The following is a 20,133-nucleotide window of genomic DNA, read 5'->3' as shown; positions in this document are numbered from 1 at the left end:
TATGGAGACGGTGTGACCACCGCTCAAAAACACCCAAACACTATAGATTGTAGCCTTACTTGTTTTGTTCTCTCTCTAATTCTAAATCTAATTATTTAGAGGCTTTGTAATTAAGTAATCTAAATTAATTGCATGTTTGATCGCATATAATTATTTGACCTGAGAAGCAAATGTATTTAAAATAAAACGCATTTTGGTATTATTAAGTGTGCCTGCTATGCAATAGCAAAACACTTATTGTAATCCGCCATACTTAATAATAATAATAATAATAATAATAATGATCCCACAAATTTCGGCACGTAATAAGTGCCGCACAATTTACGCCACCGCCGCAATATATACATCAAAACGTGCGGCTCGGCCGGGAATGGTGTGCTATTACTTTTCTTTCCGATCCGCGTTACCATTGCGACGTAATTCGCAAAAAACGACGCCAAAAAACCCCATTCACTTAGAATGGGGGAAATTTCGGCACGTAATAACTGCCGCACGATTTACGCCACCGCCGCAATATATACATCAAAACGTGCGGCTCGGCCGGGAATGGTGTGCTATTACTTTTCTTTCCGATCCGCGTTACCATTGCGACGTAATTCGCAAAAAACGACGCCCAAAAACCCCATTGACTTAGAATGGGGGACTCCGAAAAAAACCCAGAAACTTTGGCGCCACATAACTCTGCCATTCTTTTGCCTAGCAACGTGATTTAAACTTTAAAATGCACACACAACTTTGGTCTTTTTCCGGCCAATAGGGATGATTGATTAAGCCCCGCCCCCTCTGTAACAGGAAGTGTCCTTCGCCAAACAGGAAGTGCCTCTATAACTCATGAACCGTTTGTCGTACAGACTCGCGGCTGGTGTCATTTTTCTCAATTTTTTTTTCTCAAATTTTTTTTCTCTCAAATTTTTTTTCTCAAAATTTCTTTTTCTCAATTTTTTTTCTCAAATTTTTTTTTTCTCAAATTTTTTTTTTCTCAAATTTTTTTTCTCAAAATTCTTTTTTCTCAATTTTTTTTTCTCAATTTTTTTTTTCTCAAATTTTTTTTTCTAAAAAAATTTTTTTCTCAAATTTTTTTTTCCCAAATTTTTTTTCTCAAATTTTTTTTCTCAAATTTTTTTTTCTCGAAATTTTTTTTTCTCAATTTTTTTTTCTAAAAATTTTTTTTTTCTCAAATTTTTATTTTCTCAAATTTTTTTTTTCTCAATTTTTTTTTTCATTTTTTTTTTCTCAATTTTTTTTTTCTCAATTTTTTTTATCACAATATTTTTTTTCTCACAATATTTTTTTTCTCAATTTTTTTTTCTCAAATTTTTTTTTTTCTCAAATTTTTTTTTCTCAATTTTTTTTTTCAGGAAGTGCCCCTCACCAAACAGGAAGTGACCCGTTTTCTCGTGAACCGTTTGTCGTACAGACATGTGGGTGGTGTCATATGAAGAACAATAATGTTAAAGTTTATGCACAAAAATGCTAATGTTAATAACGCTAATGCTAACACCAACCGCTACACAAGGTTGCACAGACTTAGCGAGCTGCAGGCACACTTAAAATTTCTTAGAAATTTTCTTTTCTAGTTATTATATGTCATTAATATAATGTATTATTAATATATTATATATACAGTATATTAACTGTATATTCTGTTGTCTTTGTAAAGATGGTGATGTCAGATTGGTGGGAGGAACCAGTCGCTGTGCTGGTAAACTGGAGTTGAAAAATGAAGGAGAGTGGAGACCAGTGAATCCTAATGAATGGACCAATGTGTTATCATCTGTAGTGTGTAGACAGCTGAACTGTGGCACTGTTGTTTCATCAAAACGGGATTATGGTTCTCGACGTGAACCATCATGGTGGTTTCTTTGGCCTGCATGTAATGGATCTGAATCTTCAATTAGGGAGTGTGGAGAAATATTTTCAGAAAATGTCAGCTCCAGACTGCAGTTGATCTGTTCAGGTACTGTACCATGCTGACTTCAACAATTACACAATTTCATGATTGTGTGAAGTGAGTAAATATGACAATTTACTTTACTTACACAATCACATTCACCCCCCTTAACTCAGCGGGTGCCCACGAGGTGTCTACACGCCAATCTCTTTGATGTCGCTGGAGGCCCACGACGCATTGACGTGTTTACAGTATTTACAGTATTAACTTTAAACCTCACCTTTAGGTTGGGGCTACGCCTGGATGTAGCCCATTAGCCGCTAGTCGCTTCGAGTCGACGCTGAGAGCATCGCGCGGCCGTTTTTCTCCGTATACTCCAATGCATTTCCCCATCTTTAACGCCCCTTATTTTTTAACGCCACAGTTTTATGGCTAAAACTGTGGCGTGGTGCGGCAAAATGTCCAAATTTTGATCGGCAATGAACAGCTATGAATAACACTGGTCCCTACAGTAAGTTACACAATAACATCCTGTCTGCGCTCATGTGACCAAGTGACGTCATCACGCATGCATTGACGCAACAGGGCCCTGTAGAACCGTGTGGAACAAAATGGAGGTGGATGGAGGGAGATTTCAGCACTTAGCTGGGGCTCTGGCGCCACCTTGTGGGCAGCCGATGTGTTAACACTCTCTAGAGGGCCCTATTATGATCCAGTTCTTATGCCTTATGCCTTAACTTCTTTACCTTTTTTTCAATATTTTGAAAAACATTGTTAAATACTTCAAATGCTGATCTACATCTGCACGTTGTGAACTTGCAGATCAGCTATTTGAAATATTTAAAAAACAAAAACAAAATAGTAAAAAAAGGCAAAGAAGTTAAGGCATAAGGCATAAGACCTGGATCATAATAGGGCCAATGTTGTGTCTGTCTGTCTGTCTGTCTGTCTGTCTGTCTGTCTGTCTGTCTGTCTGTCTGTCTGTCTGTCTGTCTGTCTGTCTGTCTCTCTCTCTCTCTCTCTCTCTCTCTCTCTCTCTCTCTCTCTCTCTCTCTCTCTCTGTGTGTGTTTCAGTTCAGCAGAAACATATAAAAGTCTGAATCACAACATCATACAGAGGTCATGTCCTTTGTGTACTAAATGTAGCCACAAAGTTGTAGTGTGACCACATCAAAATGACAACCAGTCTGTTTGCTTCCCGCATACCTTTTTATAAGTGTTATTATAGAAATCATACAATTATGCTGCGACCGAAAGTCATTTTAGTGCATGGGAGAAGGAAGCTAAACAGGACACGGCGGCACAGTAGCCCGGCAGTCGGAAACCGGGCATGGTAAACGGCAGACGGCATGCCGTTCAAAGTAAAATATTTATTTCAGGACCGTATCGGACAGAATCGAACACCGAATGTTACGTACGTAGCTCCTATATGTCGTCAATCAATCAATCAAACTTTATTTATAAAGCACATTTCACACAACCTTAGCTGACCAAAGTGCTGTACAGATAAAAAACAGTTTAAAAGCATAACAGGAATAAAAATATAAACATGAAAAAGAATACAAAATAGAAGTGCGAAGCATAGACCTCAAAAACATCAAAGAGATAAAAAACAGAAATAGGCAATGGGTTCAAGGGTTATTAAAAGCTAATGAAAAGAGGTGTGTTTTAAGTAGGGACTTAAAGATGGTGATGGATTGAGCAGACCTGATATGAGGGGGGAGATTATTCCAGAGCTCTGGGGCCGCCACCGCAAACGCACGGTCGTCTCTGGTCACTCTAGTGAGGTCTGTTGGCGTGGTCAGCAGTGACTGGGTGGCGGACCTCAGAGCTCTAGGTGGATTGTAGCGCTCTATAAGATCAGCCATATAATTGGGGGCCAGATCATGAATAGATTTAAAAGCGAAGAGGAGGATTTTAAAATCAATACGATATTTGACCGGGAGCCAGTGAAGGGTGGCCAGAACTGGGGTGATATGGTTGAATTTTTGGGTTCCGGTAAGAAGGCGGGCAGCAGCATTTTGGACTAATTGTAGGCGCTTGAGAGAGGAGTGGTCAATCCCATAATAAAGTGCATTACAGTAGTCTAGTCTAGATGTAATAAAAGCGTGAATGACAGTTTCAAATTGTTTGAGCGGGAGATAAGGTTTTATTTTAGCTAAGAGTCGGAGATGGAAGAAACTAGTTTTGACGGTGGAGCTGATCTGTTTGTCAAATTTGAATTTGTTGTCGAAAATAAAGCCAAGATTTTTTGCACAGGTGTGGATGTTAGAGGAGAGAGGGCCTAGGGTATTTACGGGAGAGGTGGGATTGTTTCCAAAAATGATTATTTCGGTTTTGTCATTGTCAACAATGACAAATTTTAGTGTCCTCTAAACAATTGATCGTGGGACAAATCTCAGCAGAACGCCTCCTCCTTCCTTCCTCCTTTCGCTATCCATCATGTCAGATACACAAACGTCATTTGAGAGGAAATTAGGCCTACCATAACAGCAACACCATGGCAACACAGTGAACACACCTTTTCATTTTGCTTGTGCGTTTTCATTTTGCCACCATGCTGTTCCGTCGGACTTTTTCTTTTTTTCTTTTCTTTTCAACCGTGCGGTGCCGTCCAGCAGGTCAGGGGGTACCGTTTGCCACCCCCCCCCCCCCCCCCCCACCCCCACCCCCCCTACGCTTGCCTGAGCCCATGTAACTCCATTTTTACCTGTCTCAACAAAACATCCGTTGACAAATTGCAGCTGGTTCATAACGCTGCTGCCAGGTTACTCACTAGATCAAAAAAGTCATGTCACATCACCCCCATTCTAGCCTCTCTGCACTGGCTCCCGGTACACTACAGGATCCACTTCAAAGTCCTCACATTTACCTACAGAGCAATTCATGGCCCAGCCCCTACGTACATCTCAGAAATTATCCGTCCCACCCCTACCACCCGTTCACTCAGATCCGCAGATAAACACCTGCTTGATGTCCCTCGGACGTACCTTGTAACCAAGGGCGACCGAGCATTTGAGGCCATAGCCCCTAAACTCTGGAACGCCCTCCCCCTGGAACTAAAAACGCCCCACTCAGAGGACTCCTTTAAGAGGCACCTGAAAACACACATGTTCAGACAGGCCTTTGGTCACTTATAGGCGTCCCTGTTTTCACTGTTCTTTTGTTTTCTATGTTACTGTAGGTGTTTTAATTTATTGGTGTCTTCTCTGCAACTGTAGAGCTTATTTCTTTTATCTTTGTATCTCTGCAACTGTAGAGCTTACTTACTTTTTATTTTTACTTTTAATGAATATTGTGTATCTGTAAAGCACTCTGTGCACTCGTGCTGTGAAGATGTGCTATAAATAAAGTTCATTCATTCATTCATGTGAACCCAGCATTACCCATTCCCGCTCTGTGAATGTCAAATAAATAGCAGAAAACAGGAGAAACAAAGGACATCATCTCCTGTATATCAACAGTGAAACCAACATGCTATTATTACACTTAAACTAATTTACCGTATTGTCTCTTCAGCTCTGCAGGTTCAAGACCACACAAAAGGTAAAGAAACAACAAACAACTAAACATAGACTGTAGCCTTCCTTACATGTTTTGTTCTATATTATATTAGGGATGTCCGGAATTGACTTTTTTATAGATAACCGATAAACTGATATTCCCCAACTCTTAATCTCCCATATAGATATCAAGCGATATGTCTGTCTGTCTTTCATTTTAAAATGCGTATGCATTGTTGTTAATTAGTGGTTGGCCAACTTGCCAACTTTACTCAAATACTGTGTGTGTGTGTGTGTGTGTGTGTGTGTGTGTGTGTGTCTGTCTGTCTGTCTGTCTGTCTGTCTGTCTGTCTGTCTGTCTGTCTGTCTGTCTGTCTGTCTGTCTGTCTGTCTGTCTGTCTGTCTGTCTGTCTGTCTGTCTGTCTGTCTGTGCGTGCGTGCGTGCGTGCGTGCGTGCGTGCGTGCGTGCGTGCGTGCGTGCGTGCGTGCGTGCGTGCGTGCGTGCGTGCGTGCGTGCGTGCGTGCGTGCGTGCGTGCGTGCGTGCGTGCGTGCGTGTGTGTGTGTGTGTTTCTCTCTGTACAGATGGTGATGTCAGATTGGTGGGAGGAACCAGTCACTGTGCTGGTAAACTGGAGTTGAAAAACGAAGGAGAGTGGAGACCAGTGAATCCTTTTGCCTGGACCATTAAGTTATCATCTGTAGTGTGTAGACAGCTGGACTGTGGCACTGTTGTTTCAACAAAATTTGGTGCTGGTTCTAGAGATCAACCATTATGGTGGGTTTCCGGATCTGAATGTAATGGATCTGAATCTTCAATGAAGGAGTGTGGAAGAAAGACACCAGATAGTGCCTACTTGAGACTGAAGTTGGTCTGTTCAGGTAACAAGCTGATCATGTCGCTCTTTATGTTTCTTAATGAGTGTGTAAAGTACTAGCCTTACCCCCCCCCCCCTCTCTCTCTCTCTCCAGAATCTGTAAGGTTGGTGAAAGGGCCTAGTTCATGTTCAGGCAGAGTGGAGGTGAAGTCTAATCAGTCGTGGGTCTCAGTGTGTGAAGATGACTTTGACCAGCGAGATGCAGAGGTGGTTTGTAGGCAGCTTGGCTGTGGCACTCCTCTAGTTCTCCAGAAGGCGTTCTATGGAGAAGGGAAGGCTCCAGTGTTGACCAAAGAGTTCCAGTGTGAAGGTAATGAGTCTGTTCTCTTGGACTGTAGAACCTCAGACTCAACTAGAAACACCTGCTCACCTGACAAGACTGTTGGACTTACCTGCTCAGGTAAAAGATAACGATAAAATAAATGTACATTACATTCAATGAAATATGTGTGTGTGTGTGTGTGTGTGTGTGTGTGTGTGTGTGTGTGTGTGTGTGTGTGTGTGTGTGTGTGTGTGTGTGTGTGTGTGTGTGTGTGTGTGTGTGTTCTATTTACTGCTTATTCTCTTGTCTCTGTACAGAACCTGATGTCAGGTTGGTGGGAGGAACCAGCCACTGTGCTGGTAGAGTGGAGACAAAACACGAGGGAGATTGGAGACTAGTTAATATGAATTGGTGGAACTTGAAGTCAGCCTCTGTAGTGTGTAGACAGCTGGACTGTGGCTCTGCTGTTTCAACTGAAATTAGTTCTGCTACAGAAAAAGATGTATCATCATTGTATTCATATCAACCTGTATGGAGAATGAGTCGTTCCTGTGTTGGATCTGAATCTTTACTGAAGGAGTGTGGAACAAAGAGGTCTAAGGAATCGACCAACAGACTGGTGGTGATCTGTTCAGGTAACAAACAATGACTAAAACAAGGACAGTACTCTTTTTTCTATCTATTAGATTTTCAATTTACAATTCAGGCATTTAGCAGTCTCTCTTATTCCAGAGTGATTTACAGTAAGCAAGGTAAATGTTTTGAATAATAATAATTTAAAACAAAATGTAGGACACAAACGATAAAGGGACACATAACATGTGTTTGCAACCCACAAATGGATCCCGACCCAGTGTTTGGGAACCAGTGTAGAGTGTAAAACAACAGGATCGAGTGACCACTGCGATGTGTGTCTTGAATGAGACCTGACTGTAAAGGACAACTCTTGGCTCTTGGCCATTTACGTAGATCCTGCATTGGGTAGGACTTGGTCTTGTTTGGGTTCAGCTTGAGGTGGTGAGCAGACATCCACTGTGGTAGCAACTTGAAACTGTCCCCTTTAAGAAGTCAAAGCAAAAGCCTTATAACAGATTTCTGACTGTTATATGATGTACTGTAGTATAGAGGGCATGCACGTGACATCATCATTATACCAGGAAGTCACACGGGAACGCCTACTGAGAGGCAAAAAACTACTTTCTGGCCTTGACAGCCCATACATCCAAGCAGAAAAGTCCTATCTGATTGCATTAAACAACGTTAAATGATCGTTAAACTCACTTTGCCATTCACTGATTGATTGATTGAAGAATTTATTAGAAGTTTGCAATAGAAAAAAGTACAGTTTCATGACAGTACAAATCACTGGTACACAGGGGCGGGCATTTGCTCTACGCAGACTACGCAACTGCGTAGAGCCCCAAGGCAGAGGGGGCCCCCTGCTGGGCTCATTATTCTGAGCATTTAGAAAAAAAAAGTAAGTCTCTAGCCCATTCCTGTCAAAAGTTATGATTGTTTAAAGAATTGACCAACTGCTCACTGGAGTCAATAGGTTTCACACAGAGATCAAACTTCCTTCACCAAACAGGAAGTGCCCTTCACCAAACAGGAAGTGCCTCTATATCTCATGAACCGTTTGTCGTACAGACTCGGGGCTGGTGTCATATGACTTGATTAAGAGTCCTTAACCTTAATTGGCGCTTCCTTCGCCAAACAGGAAGTGCCCTTCGCCAAACAGGAAGTGCCTCTATATCTCATGAACCGTTTGTCGTACAGACTTGTGGCTGGTGTCATATGACTTCATCAAGAGTCCTTCACCTTAATTGGTTTAACTTAGTCCTGTCCCCTCTTAAGTTCTGATTGGCTGTTGCCCCTTGTGACGTGGGTAGAGCTGCGAGGGCCCGGTCATTGCTGCTTTAAATTAAATTAAATAATTAATAATTAAAATATAATTTAAAAGTATTATTATTCTCTGATATTCCCTTATTGTTATTAAAATAATTATTTTCCTGCATCAAATATGTCCTGTATACAAATATACATATAGGCCTACTCTATATAGGCTACCTTACTGTACTCTTCTTAAATTAATCAAATAGATCCAAAATGATTGTGGTTAGGTATAAAACCAACCATAATGACAACAAATAGGCTTCCTCTGCCTCTGCTCTTCATTGTCTTGTCAAGTTCATCGTCTTGTCATGCTAAATCATCACTTTTTCAGAATAGGTATTGAGTTGGAGGGTGGCATTTTTAATTCCTGCACTTTGCACGCACGCATACTGTTTTTTTCACGCATATCTATTTTTCACGCGCGCTCATGGGGGGGGGCCTCTTTTACTACCTTTGTGGGGAGCCCCCAGTTTATAAAAACCGCCCCTGCTGGTACAAGGTCAACTAAAAGGAGATCCTAGAAAGCCGAGGCTTATTTCCACAGGAACCACACTTTAAGTATCTCATATAACATTGAAAGACAGACGGGTAGCAGCTGTCTGAAGGTGACTTTTCATACCAATTTTGAAGGAGGCTAGGGATTTGCTCTCCTTTAGGGCTTGAGGAAGGGCGTTCCACATGTTGATGGTGTAGCAGGAGAACTTTGCCACTCGATTTGCCATTCACTTCATGCACGCGCAAACCCTCTATTGTTATTTGTCATTTAATGTCTCAATGAATTGAGTATAAAGGTCTGTCTGTCAGTCCGTCCGCCCCTCCGTCCGTCTAATTTCACAATTTAAACATCTGATTTTACCACATTTAAATCCACATCCATATTTTGAGTACATTTTCCAACATGTCAAAACATTTCAAATATGTTTTCAATTATAAAATATAATAATGATATCAGATTTCCAAGCTCACAATGAATCATGAAATTGGGATGCGTGTCAACTTACACATTTGCTCTTTTATGTACAATATGGCTTAAATGATTAAGAAAATGTCCCCGCGTCTTATTTAGTTTAATTAAAAATGCATCATCTAATGCCTCCACTGTGTGTGTGTGTGTGTGTGTGCGCATGCGTGCGTATACTGTGTAGGGGAAGGTTCCGTTGTTCTCTATGCTTTAAGGAATGTGTGGAAGGTGGAAACCTGACCATTTGCGACCTGATTTCTCTTTCTCTCTCTCTCTCTCTCTCTCTCTCTCTCTCTCTCTCTCTCTCTCCCTCTCTCTCTCTCTCTCTCTCTCTCTCTCTTTCTCTCTCCAGAGTCTGTGAGGTTGGTGAATGGGACTAGTTCATGTTCAGGCAGAGTAGAGGTGAAGTCTACTCAGTCGTGGGTCCCAGTGTGTGAAGCCGACTTTGACCAGCAGGATGCAGAGGTGGTCTGTAGGCAGCTTGGCTGTGGGGCTCCTTCAGTCCTGCAGGGGGCGCTCTATGGAGAAATAAATTCTCCAATGTGGACCAAAGAGTTCCAGTGTGAAGGCAGTGAATCGGTTCTCCTCGACTGTAGGACCTCAGAATCAACTAGAAACACCTGTTCTCCTGACAAGACCGTTGGACTCAGATGCTCAGGTAAAAAACTTCACTGGTTTGGATTATTATTTAAACTAGTCTTGTGCCCTTGATCCTAAAGTCTATCACATCTGACATCATAAATACAATCCCTTTTATGCCCATACAGGGAGATCCCTGTCTGAACCAGCCACACAGATATGGGTTGTCTTCCTCCATATATGGGCATTCCCATGTGAAGTCTTGTTAGATATGGGCTTAATGTTGATGACATCAAGGATCTCCATATATGGGCATAAAAGGGATTCTGTTAGAGTGGTTCTCATGATATCACAACATACAATCCTTTTTTTGCCCATACATGGAGATCCTTGCTCTGAGTATCTGTGATGTCACAGTGATGTGTCAGGGGAACCACAGTGTCAGGCATTATCCCTGCTCTGAGTATCTGACATCACTGTGATGTCACAGTGATGTGTCAGGGGAACCGAGTGTCAGGCGTTATGCCTGCTCTGGGTATCTGACATCATGATGTCACATGTGATGTCACAGTGATGTTTAATGGGAACCACAGTGTCAGGTGTTATAGACAGACAGACAGACAGACAGACAGAGAGACAGACAGACAGACAGACAGACAGACAGACAGACAGACAGACAGACAGACAGACAGACAGACAGACAGACAGACAGACAGACAGACAGACAGACAGAGATACGGTCAAGCTGTGACCGTTTACAAACTAAACTGTGACATACGGTGGCAATTACTTTGTTGTACTGTTTTTCTCTTGTCTCTGTGCAGAGCCTGGAGATATCAGGTTGGTGGGAGGAACAAGTCACTGTACTGGTACACTGCAGATGAAACAACAGGGAGTGTGGAAACTAGTGGATGATTATTATGGCTGGAAACTGGAGTCAGCAATTGTAGTGTGTAGACAGCTGAACTGTGGCTCTGCTGTTTAAACACAAAGGAGGTCTACTGATCCATGGACCTGGATAGATGCATGGAGGTTGATATCGAACTGTGATGGATCTGAATCTTCACTTAGGGAGTGTGGAACAAGGTTTTCTAAGTCTGATACAACTCGTCACAGACTGGATGTGATCTGTTCAGGTAACAAAAGATCACTTCACCAATGACAGTAATCTATAGTCTCTTATAGCATCTTCTACCTACCTACCTACCTACCTGCCTACCTACCTACCTACCTACCTACCTACCTACCTACCTACCTACCTACCTACCTACCTACCTACCTACCTACCTACCTTCCTTCCTGCCTACCCACCCAACTATCTATTTATGATATAAAATGTTACAGTATGTTACAGTATCTAAGAAAATACCACATTGTATAGTATGTTACGGTGTTTCTCTACTTCATGTTTAATGTTGGTATATCAATTTATACTTACTACCATTACTACTTACTACTATAATACTGATACTGATTTGCTGAAAAGCATAAACTTAAAGACGTGGCCCTCTTAGGGTTTCTGGGCAAAGAAAAGGAGAAAGAGAAAGTGAGTTCTCGATGCTCCAAACATTTTCACGCACAGAGCTCCAGCACACTGAAACACTCTACGCTGAATCTAATGACTAGGCTAGGCTACTGAAGAAATTAGTGTGTTGCTAAATCAAAATATGCCTTTAGGGGACAGACGTTTCACCTGAACATATAGGTGATCAAAACTCAGAATTGCATTCTGTATAGAATATAGCCGTGGAACGCTAGGGCCATGACACAAGTGCAATGGCTGCATATTAGGGGTGTGAACCTCTACCTTATATGACGATAAGATACAAATCTAGATACATGGGCTACAATACCATTGATTGATTCAGTGGTATTTGATTCGAGTAGATGAAATACAAGTGTTCTAAATTTGTTGACTATCATTCTCCTATTCTATACAACAAGTGGTTATAACTATATTAACACAAATCATGTTAATGTTGGATCAACTAGTAAACAAAGTGCACCATTTTCAATGTACCCAGTCAATAGGCCAACCCATTAAACAGTGTGCAGTAAACTGTGACATATTGCTAGCTCGTAGATCTGTTCTTTGTGGCAAGTGACATAGGCTACTGTAGTGTCATACAAAAAATGTGGCTCTGATGCACCGTGTTGAGTAAATGAGGCTTTACCTTACGCAGGGCAGAGGGATTCAACAAAGCAAACACACATCATGAATAACGTGCCAGCTGCTCTGCAGTACATCAGTGTGTGATATTGGCATGCAACAAGTATGAAATCATATGTTAGACCTTGCAGAGGCTTTTGACAGTGGCTGTCAAAAGCATTCACATGGTTCTTCATCGCATACATCGTCCTAATATTATATTTGATGGTACGCTCCACGGCCGGTTTGGGCACAGGGAGAGGCGGGACTTCTGCTCTGTAAATGGTGTTGTTTGTTTACCTCACACTCAAAAGATCAGTGCAAGATGAGCTTGAAAGTCATGACTTGAAAGCAGAAAGTCTTCTGCAGCAGGTTAGTTAATAGGCCTACTAAAGTAGAATTAACTGCAAAGCTTCAGTGAACCAATTAATAATTCTTTAATGAAACCCTCATTTGATATATATCTGTATATATCCAGTGTTGGGAAAGATGACAGAAGACCGCGGACCGAACGAGCGAACGAGCCGACGAGCGCCGTTCATGGACGTCAGAATGAACGCGTTCGACAATAGCGTTCATCAAGCGGAAACAAAGAACGTTTAGTTCACGTTCGCCCAAAATATGAACGCGATCATTCATTGAACGCGTTCGGGTACAACACTGTGTAATGTATATCAAGTCATTCCAGCCGTTTGTGCATCTACTACTATGTAGTTGCATTATTAACGTTGATTACCGCTTCGTATCAGCAACAGCTCTACTGAATACATTTTTATTAGTATGTATTCTGATCAAATCGTATACAGTTACTCATTCCCAAACTGTGAATGTCAAATAAATTGTTGTAAACAGGAGAAACAAAACATATAATCTCCTCATATTTCTACAGAAAACAACCTGCTGTAATGTTAGAGAGCATCCATGTTCTCTGTTCCATTGAAACTAACATATTTAATATTTTTTCTCTTCAGATCTCCATGTTCAACCACCACGCTACACAACAGGTAAACAAATATTACTCAAACAACGAACCATTAGATTGTAGCCTTAAACGGTTTTAAACAGAGTGCATAAAGACCTTTCTTTTTGCGGTCTGTTCTATTGTCTCTGCAGAGTCTGATGATGTCAGGTTGGTGGGAGGAAGCAGACACTGCACTGGTAAAATGGAGGTGAAACACGAGGGCGAGTGGTATCCTGTAAATCCTAGTGGCTGGAACCAAAAGTTATCAACTGTAGCGTGTAGACAGCTGGACTGTGGTACTGCTGTTTCATCAAAACGGAGTCCTGGTTCTGAATGGGAACCTCTATGGTGGCTTACAGCATCTTGGGATGTTTCTGGATCTGAATCTTTATTGAGGGAGTGTGGACGTTGGACTCATATGACTGAAGAAAGCAGACTGGAGTTGATCTGTTCAGGTCTGTACTGTGTGTACAGACCTGTTCTTAACCCATTCAGGCCGGGTACACATTTTAGTGTATGGGAGGGGCTTACAGTACATGTACAGTATGTAGCAGGGTGCTAAAATATCATAATTCCAGCTGCAATTGTTTAATGATGTGTGGGGGGTATAAATATGATAATTCTGTATCCATACATTTTAAATTCACCCGTCCACTCCTCCCTCCCTCTCTCTCTCTCTCTCTCTCTCTCTCTCTCTCTCTCTCTCTCTCTCTCTCTCTCTCTCTCTCTCTCTCTCTCTCTCTCTCTCTCTCTCTCTCTCTCTAGGGTCTGTGAGGTTGGTGAATGGGACTAGTTCATGTTCAGGCAGAGTGGAGGTGAAGTCTAATCAGTCGTGGGTCTCAGTGTGTGAAGGCGACTTTGATCAGCAGGATGCACAGGTGGTCTGTAGTCAGCTTAACTGTGGGAGTCATTCAGTCCTGCAGGGGGCGCTCTATGGAGAAGGGAAGGCTCCAATGTTGACTAAAGAGTTCCAGTGTGAAGGCAGTGAGTCTGCTCTCGAGGACTGTAGAACCTCAGACTCAACTAGAAACACCTGCTCACCTGACAAGACTATTGGACTCACCTGCTCAGGTAAAAGATAAATTACACTTTAGGTTTTGATTATTATTTGACATTCAACCTAAACCTTACTGTTTTTGTTCTGCTTTTTCTCTTTACAGAACCTGATGTCAGGTTGGTGAGGGGAACCAGTCGCTGTAATGGCAGAGTAGAAATGAAAAATAATGGAGAGTGGAGACTAGTTGATTTGAACAATTGGAACATGAGGTACGCATCTGTAGTGTGTAGGCAGCTGGACTGTGGCTCTGCTGTTTCAACAAAACACAGTACTGGTACAAGGCAATCTATATGGTGGCTGGAATCTCCTCCCTGTCTTGGATCCGAATCTTCACTGAGGGAGTGTGGATCATATAGTTCCCGTTTCTCCACCGAGGGCAGAGTAGAGGTGATCTGTTCAGGTAACCAACAATGACCTCAACAGTAATCTATAGAGTCTCTTATTGTATCTGTCTGTCTGTCTGTCTGTCTGTCTGTCTGTCTGTCTGTCTGTCAGTCTGTCTGTCTACAGCCTCATTGTGCATTTTATTCAATGACTTAACCACTTAACTCTTTGAACGCCTATGGTGAGAGCGTTCATCATTTGACGTGACGTGCACTGCCATGGCGAGTATTAGTCAAATCCTTATTTGGGCAAGGAAGCATAGGTGGCACTTGTCTGCAGTCTGTGAATGATCCCTGCAGCACCGAAGTCATATGATAGAGTTTTGCATGCTGTGACAGCAACCATGGTCACATCATATAATATCTCACAGCCCAGCACCATAACTGCACTGCCAAAGTTGATATTCCATAGCTGTTTTCCAAGTTAAGTTAATTCACATGAGGTGGAAAAACATGTTATTCTTACGTTTGTAATGCAGTCTATGACCGTAGGATCTCCACTGTGGCTGAGTGTCTGTCTGTGAGTCGCCGACTCCCTGCTGTGGCCCCGCCCCCAGATCAGATGGATGAAACCATTGAGCAGGCATCACAACCATTGATCCGGCATCACACACGCTGGCATGCATGCCGTGATTACTTTTAGGCGGAGCAAATACATATATTAGTTATGATGATGATGATCGGCTTGGCTTTTCTTCTTTTTTCTTCTTTTTTTCTCTCTAATTTTTTGGTGCCCTTTGGCAGCGTGATGCCCGACGCACAGTGCGTTGTGCGTGTCATGGTAGCGGCGGCACTGTCTAGGTCCACCTAGTAGCTATAGGCTACTTGATACACTCCTCTTTCCCCATTACAAAAAATCTCTTCATTGACAAATTGCTGATTCAGGCAATCCATGCATGCATGCATCCATCCATCCATTCATCAATCCAATCATCTATTTTTATCCCTGCTTATTGTCTTTCCTTTGGATCAATATCATATGTTATATTTATGTGTGATAAGATCACTATTCAGTATTTTATTAAAAAGAAAACTGGGCCTCAAAATGGTTTAATCAGCACTCAAATTTATGGTTGCAAATGTGCCTAAAATGTAATCTAGCGACCTTAAAATATTGGGACCACATGCGTGACAATGATAATTGTTAAAACGAGCACTCGCTGCCACCCGGAAAACTTTGTTGTTTTAAAATGTTCTATGCTCTCTCTCTCTCTCTCTCTCTCTCTCTGTCTCTCTCTCTCTCTCTCTCTCTCTCTCTCTCTCTCTCTCTCTCTCTCTCTCTCTCCAGAGTCTGTGAGGTTGGTGAATGGGACTAGTTCATGTTCAGGCAGATTGGAAGTGAAGTCTACTCAGTCGTGGGTCTCAGTGTGTAAAGATGGCTTTGACCAGCAGGATGCAGAGGTGGTCTGTAAGGAGCTTGGCTGTGGGGCTCCTTCAGTCCTCCAAGGGGCGCTCTATGGAGAAGCAACATCTCCAATGTGGACCAAAGAGTTCCAGTGTGAAGGTAATGAGTCTGCTCTCCTAGACTGTAGAACCTCAGACTCATCTAGAAACCCCTGCTCACCTGACAAGACTGCTGGACTGTCCTGCTCAGGTAAAAGACAAACTACAGTACACTTTAGGTTTGGACCATTATTTTACAATCAAAGTAAGAATTATTTTTTACTGCTTATTTTATTGTCTCTTTACAGCTTCTGATGCCAGGTTGGTGGGAGGAACCAGTCGCTGTAATGGTATATTCGAGTTGCAACACCAGGGAGAGTGGAGAACAGTGTATGATTATTATTGGAATGAGTACACAGCAACTGTAGTGTGTAGACAACTGAACTGTGGCTCTCTTGTTTCAACAAAAGAAATTTGTTCTAGTCGTATTGAACCTTGTTGGTTGATAAGAGCAAGAGCTTGTAACTCTTACACTGATTCTTCACTGAGAGAGTGTATATTAAAGTGGGACAGTGATGGAATCTTCACAGTAGAGGTGATATGTTCAGATGACAAGTAATGATTTGAAGTATTGTCTCTATGAACAGCTTATTTCCATTGTGGTCCTTAGTTAGGGTGAGTGTAAACTAGTACCATTGGTTGTGGGGTGGGCTGGCACAGAGACATACAGAGTAATACTGTAAAACGGCTGCAATCGTATAATTTCCTACGTAAAAAAAACACACAAAACAAAAGATGCTGTGGTATTGTTCATTGTCTTTTCAACATTACCACCTTTTAGAGCAGAGGCTACACAACACTCTGCATTGAGTCTACGGGCTTTACTGCTCTTTTCCTTTTTTTCACAAGTTTCTTTCCCTGTTTTGCCTTTCAAATTGTTATGGAGAATGAAGCATATTTTTGCAGAAACCTGCAAATGGCAAGAAACCAATCCATTCCCATTGAAAGGCGGAATCCACCTTCATATGTAGATTCTCTTAAGTCAGAGAAGGTCATACAAATAGCTGATCTACAAGTAGTGTTGGGAAAGTTCACTTTCAAAATGAACTAGTTCAAGTTCAAGTTCAAAACTTCTAAAATGAACTAGTTCATTTCATAGTTCATAATTCTACATTTTGAACTAAAGTTCATGCATGGTTCCCCAAAATGAACTACCGGTAACTTAGTTATTTTTAGTAATTTTTTTAATCATAATATCTTTATACTTTTGGCTATAAAAAAAATGCAAGATATTATTTGTCAAAATTATTGACACAGCCCACCACGCACAGCAATAATTTCATCCAGCTTAACATTGAGGTGCCCACAATATTTAGGTGCCCACTGCCCAGTGCCCAGTCTTCCTGAACCCTTATTGTGAAGGGCTGAAGGCAGAAGTTTCTAAACCTCGTGCACAGCATATTTACGCGTTGTTAATATAGCTGATCTACAAGATCACGTTGTCTCGTGGATGCGACGCGTTGTGAGCTTGCATATCAGCTATTTTCGCCGTGCAACACACATACGACAAAGTAGTCAGGCTTTACTTGCGAGTTGCGACTGCGAGACGCAACAAGGAGGAGATTCACAGTGCTTCATGTGATGATTGATGAAGCACCCAGCTGCAGCACCGCATATCAACGTTCGCGAGGAGCTGCGTGCAGTGCGTGCTATTAGAGCATGTGAATGAAAAAAAAAGACGAGAGGACAGACGACCTCGGAGGCGCGGACCGCCGCATGAACGGCCGACGAACGCCGCTCACGGGCGTCAGAATGAACGCGTTCGACAATATCGTTCATCAAGCGAAAACAAAGATTGTTCAGTTCACGTTCGCCCAAAATATGAACGTGTTCATGAACGATCGTTCATTGAACGCGTTCGGTTACAACACTGTCTACAAGCTCAATGTTCTGCCAATCCATTGGAAATCTACTGTCTTGCCAATGGCAGGACGCGTGAAGGTTTGAAATGGCACATCTGTATGGTATGAGGCATTCCAATCAGCAGGTTTGGGGAAGCTAATGGTTGGTCTTCACACATAAGACAGCTGACTGAGTCGAGTGGTCCCATCTGTCTCTTGACTCATTATATTCTAAAGCTATAAGTATATCTGAAAATGTTGAATCAATCTTTAGGAGAATGTGTGTATTTGTGTTAGGGTAGGTGTTATTCATCTTCTTCTGAAGGCTTTGGAAAATAAATAATTTGGTTAAACTACAGCTATGTTTTCTTTTTTTTTTTTTTTTTTTTTTTTACTGTGTGGCTCCTAAGAGACAAGAAGAGTGTCTGTCTGTGTGTGTGTGTGTGTGTGTGTGTGTGTGTGTGTGTGTGTGTGTGTGTGTGTGTGTGTGTGTGTGTGTGTGTGTGTGTGTGTGTGTGTGTGTGTGTGTGTGTGTGTGTGTGTGTGTGTGTGTGTGTGTGTGTGTGTGTGTGTGTGTGCGTGCGTGCGTGCGTGCGTGCGTGTGTGTGGAACAGTGTACATTTCTTCAATGCCAGTATCTCCACTAATGTTTTTCATATAATATCTTATACTTTTGAATGAAACTGCATCATGTCAGCCTTCACAGACATGTCATAGACCAGTGTCTACAACTGGGTTGGGAGTCGGGACCTTTTAAAAAGAAGAAATATAAATACACAAATATGAAATAGTGAAAACTGCAGATCTACAATACAATATTGTATTGTATTATTATTATAGCCAATTATTGTATAACACTGCAATAGGAGTGCAAATATAATTCAACCTGCTAAATTCTAAATACTTAGAATTTGTGTCTTCTAAGTTTCTGTGTCTCTTGGTGCAGGTTAGAACATGTGCGTTCGTGCATGTGTGCGTGCGTGTTTGTGTGTGTTTTCAACCCCCCAAAACACAGTTACCGTGTAAAGGCACATCTGGTCAAATATTTTGATTCCAGCAGGGAGCGTCCCAGGGAGCCTTGTCGTGTCAACGGAGCTGTAAGTCAACAAAGAACACATTTATGAAATTAAAGATTTTTTTCTTCAACTGAGAATAGTAAAAGAATAAAAAATAAATGAACAAACAACAAAAACAATAAAGAACATACATATATAAGCCATGATCTTAAAAGCAACACATCTTTCAATATTTTATCAAATAAATGAAAAAAGGCCCAACAAATGCATTTAGATACTATTAGACAAACAGTACATTCAGTGTGGTTCCACAACAAGCAAACTTAAACTGCATGTTAGAATGCATCCTGGGAGGTGAAACTATATAGCACTAAAAGCTCATGAGCAAGATGATTTAGAGAAGCTCAGTTTCTGTATGTGTTTTGACTATGCCCACATGGTGTGGTATGGAGGCCTAACCAAAGTCTTAACCCTTAAGTTCTGTTCGAGTAATTTTGACCCGTTTTACATTTTCATTTGAAAGAAAAAAGTAGAAGTTTATATTTTTTCCACCTGAAACTCACTGGCCTTAAAGATTCTTCAGTGATTAACATGTAAAAAAAACTTTTTTTGCACTACACCCATGCTACACCCCCCTCATTTTTGTCTCCACCAGCCGAAGGCATGGGGGAGAGTATGTTTTCCCCTTCGTCCGTCCGTCCGTCCGTCCGTCCGTCCGTCCGTCCGTCCGTGCGTGCGTGTGTCCTCACAGTTTGTTACCACCTAATCTCAGTCGCCGTTGGCCCGGTCGCTGCCAAAATTAGCACACACACTCCCTGGATGCCAATTCAGAACCTCTGACCCACATTTTTCAAATGGGCCCGTTCTAGCGCCACCTTGAGGCCGATGTTGGCAAAACACATTTCTGTACACTACTCTTACAGATTTTGTCCAAAAATCCTACAAATCGGTAGGCAGTATCTCGACAGTTATGTGATCGACATGGATCTGTCCGATTTTGCATATTCCATTCTGATTGGCTAAGATTGGCTTCCAAAGTTTGTAGGATTGAGCCGTTTTGAACAAAATGCCTCAAATCCCAAACGCAAAGTGCAATTATCATGAAATCGGGCACATACGTTCCCACTAGGTTGAGGAAGAAATGCCACTTCAAATTTTTGAAATCAGCCTCATGGTGGCGCTATAACAGGGTGATTTGTGGTTTTACCTATAACTCCACCGATCAGTTTCAAACTTTGTAAGCGTACTCCCTAGGAAAAACCCTTTCCCTGCTTTTTTTCACATCAGCCTTTGATAGCGCCACCATGAGGCCGATGTT

At 41.8% G+C, this 20,133-nt stretch overlaps 3 protein-coding genes across 12 annotated transcripts in view; 2 read left to right on the top strand and 1 right to left on the bottom strand.

Annotated features, from left to right (window-relative positions):
- Nucleotides 1–18,157, top strand: part of LOC308284235 (scavenger receptor cysteine-rich type 1 protein M130-like) — a 20,854-nt gene extending 2,697 nt beyond the window's left edge. For 2 of the 8 annotated variants that reach the window (XM_080724796.1, XM_080724795.1), the window contains 8 exons: nt 1,661–1,957; nt 5,411–5,437; nt 13,086–13,118; nt 13,228–13,530; nt 13,841–14,146; nt 14,236–14,532; nt 15,804–16,109; nt 16,207–18,157. In XM_080724796.1, coding sequence (XP_080580922.1) covers nt 1,661–1,957; nt 5,411–5,437; nt 13,086–13,118; nt 13,228–13,530; nt 13,841–14,146; nt 14,236–14,532; nt 15,804–16,109; nt 16,207–16,517 — 1,880 coding nt within the window. In that variant the 3' untranslated portion in view covers nt 16,518–18,157. Of the gene's footprint in view, nt 1–1,660; nt 1,958–5,410; nt 5,438–5,977; nt 6,275–6,364; nt 6,671–6,849; nt 7,168–9,738; nt 10,045–10,789; nt 11,102–13,085; nt 13,119–13,227; nt 13,531–13,840; nt 14,147–14,235; nt 14,533–15,803; nt 16,110–16,206 lie in introns of those variants that run through there. The other 6 variants (XM_080724798.1, XR_013961997.1, XR_013961999.1 and 3 more) reach the window with 6 other exon arrangements.
- Nucleotides 1–20,133, bottom strand: part of LOC308283021 (uncharacterized protein) — a gene marked incomplete at both ends in the record, with an annotated part of 211,104 nt that overhangs the window by 132,602 nt on the left and 58,369 nt on the right. The window lies entirely within an intron of this gene.
- Nucleotides 1–20,133, top strand: part of LOC308284233 (scavenger receptor cysteine-rich type 1 protein M130-like) — an 83,113-nt gene that overhangs the window by 34,976 nt on the left and 28,004 nt on the right. The gene's annotated exons all lie outside the window — the stretch shown is intronic.

Source organism: Nannobrachium achirus, assembly GCF_963921795.1.
Source record: "Nannobrachium achirus genome assembly, chromosome: 4".
NCBI classification, from domain to species: domain Eukaryota; kingdom Metazoa; phylum Chordata; class Actinopteri; order Myctophiformes; family Myctophidae; genus Nannobrachium; species Nannobrachium achirus.
The sequence above is the reverse complement of the archived record's forward strand: the minus strand, read 5'-3'. Positions and strand labels throughout refer to the sequence as shown.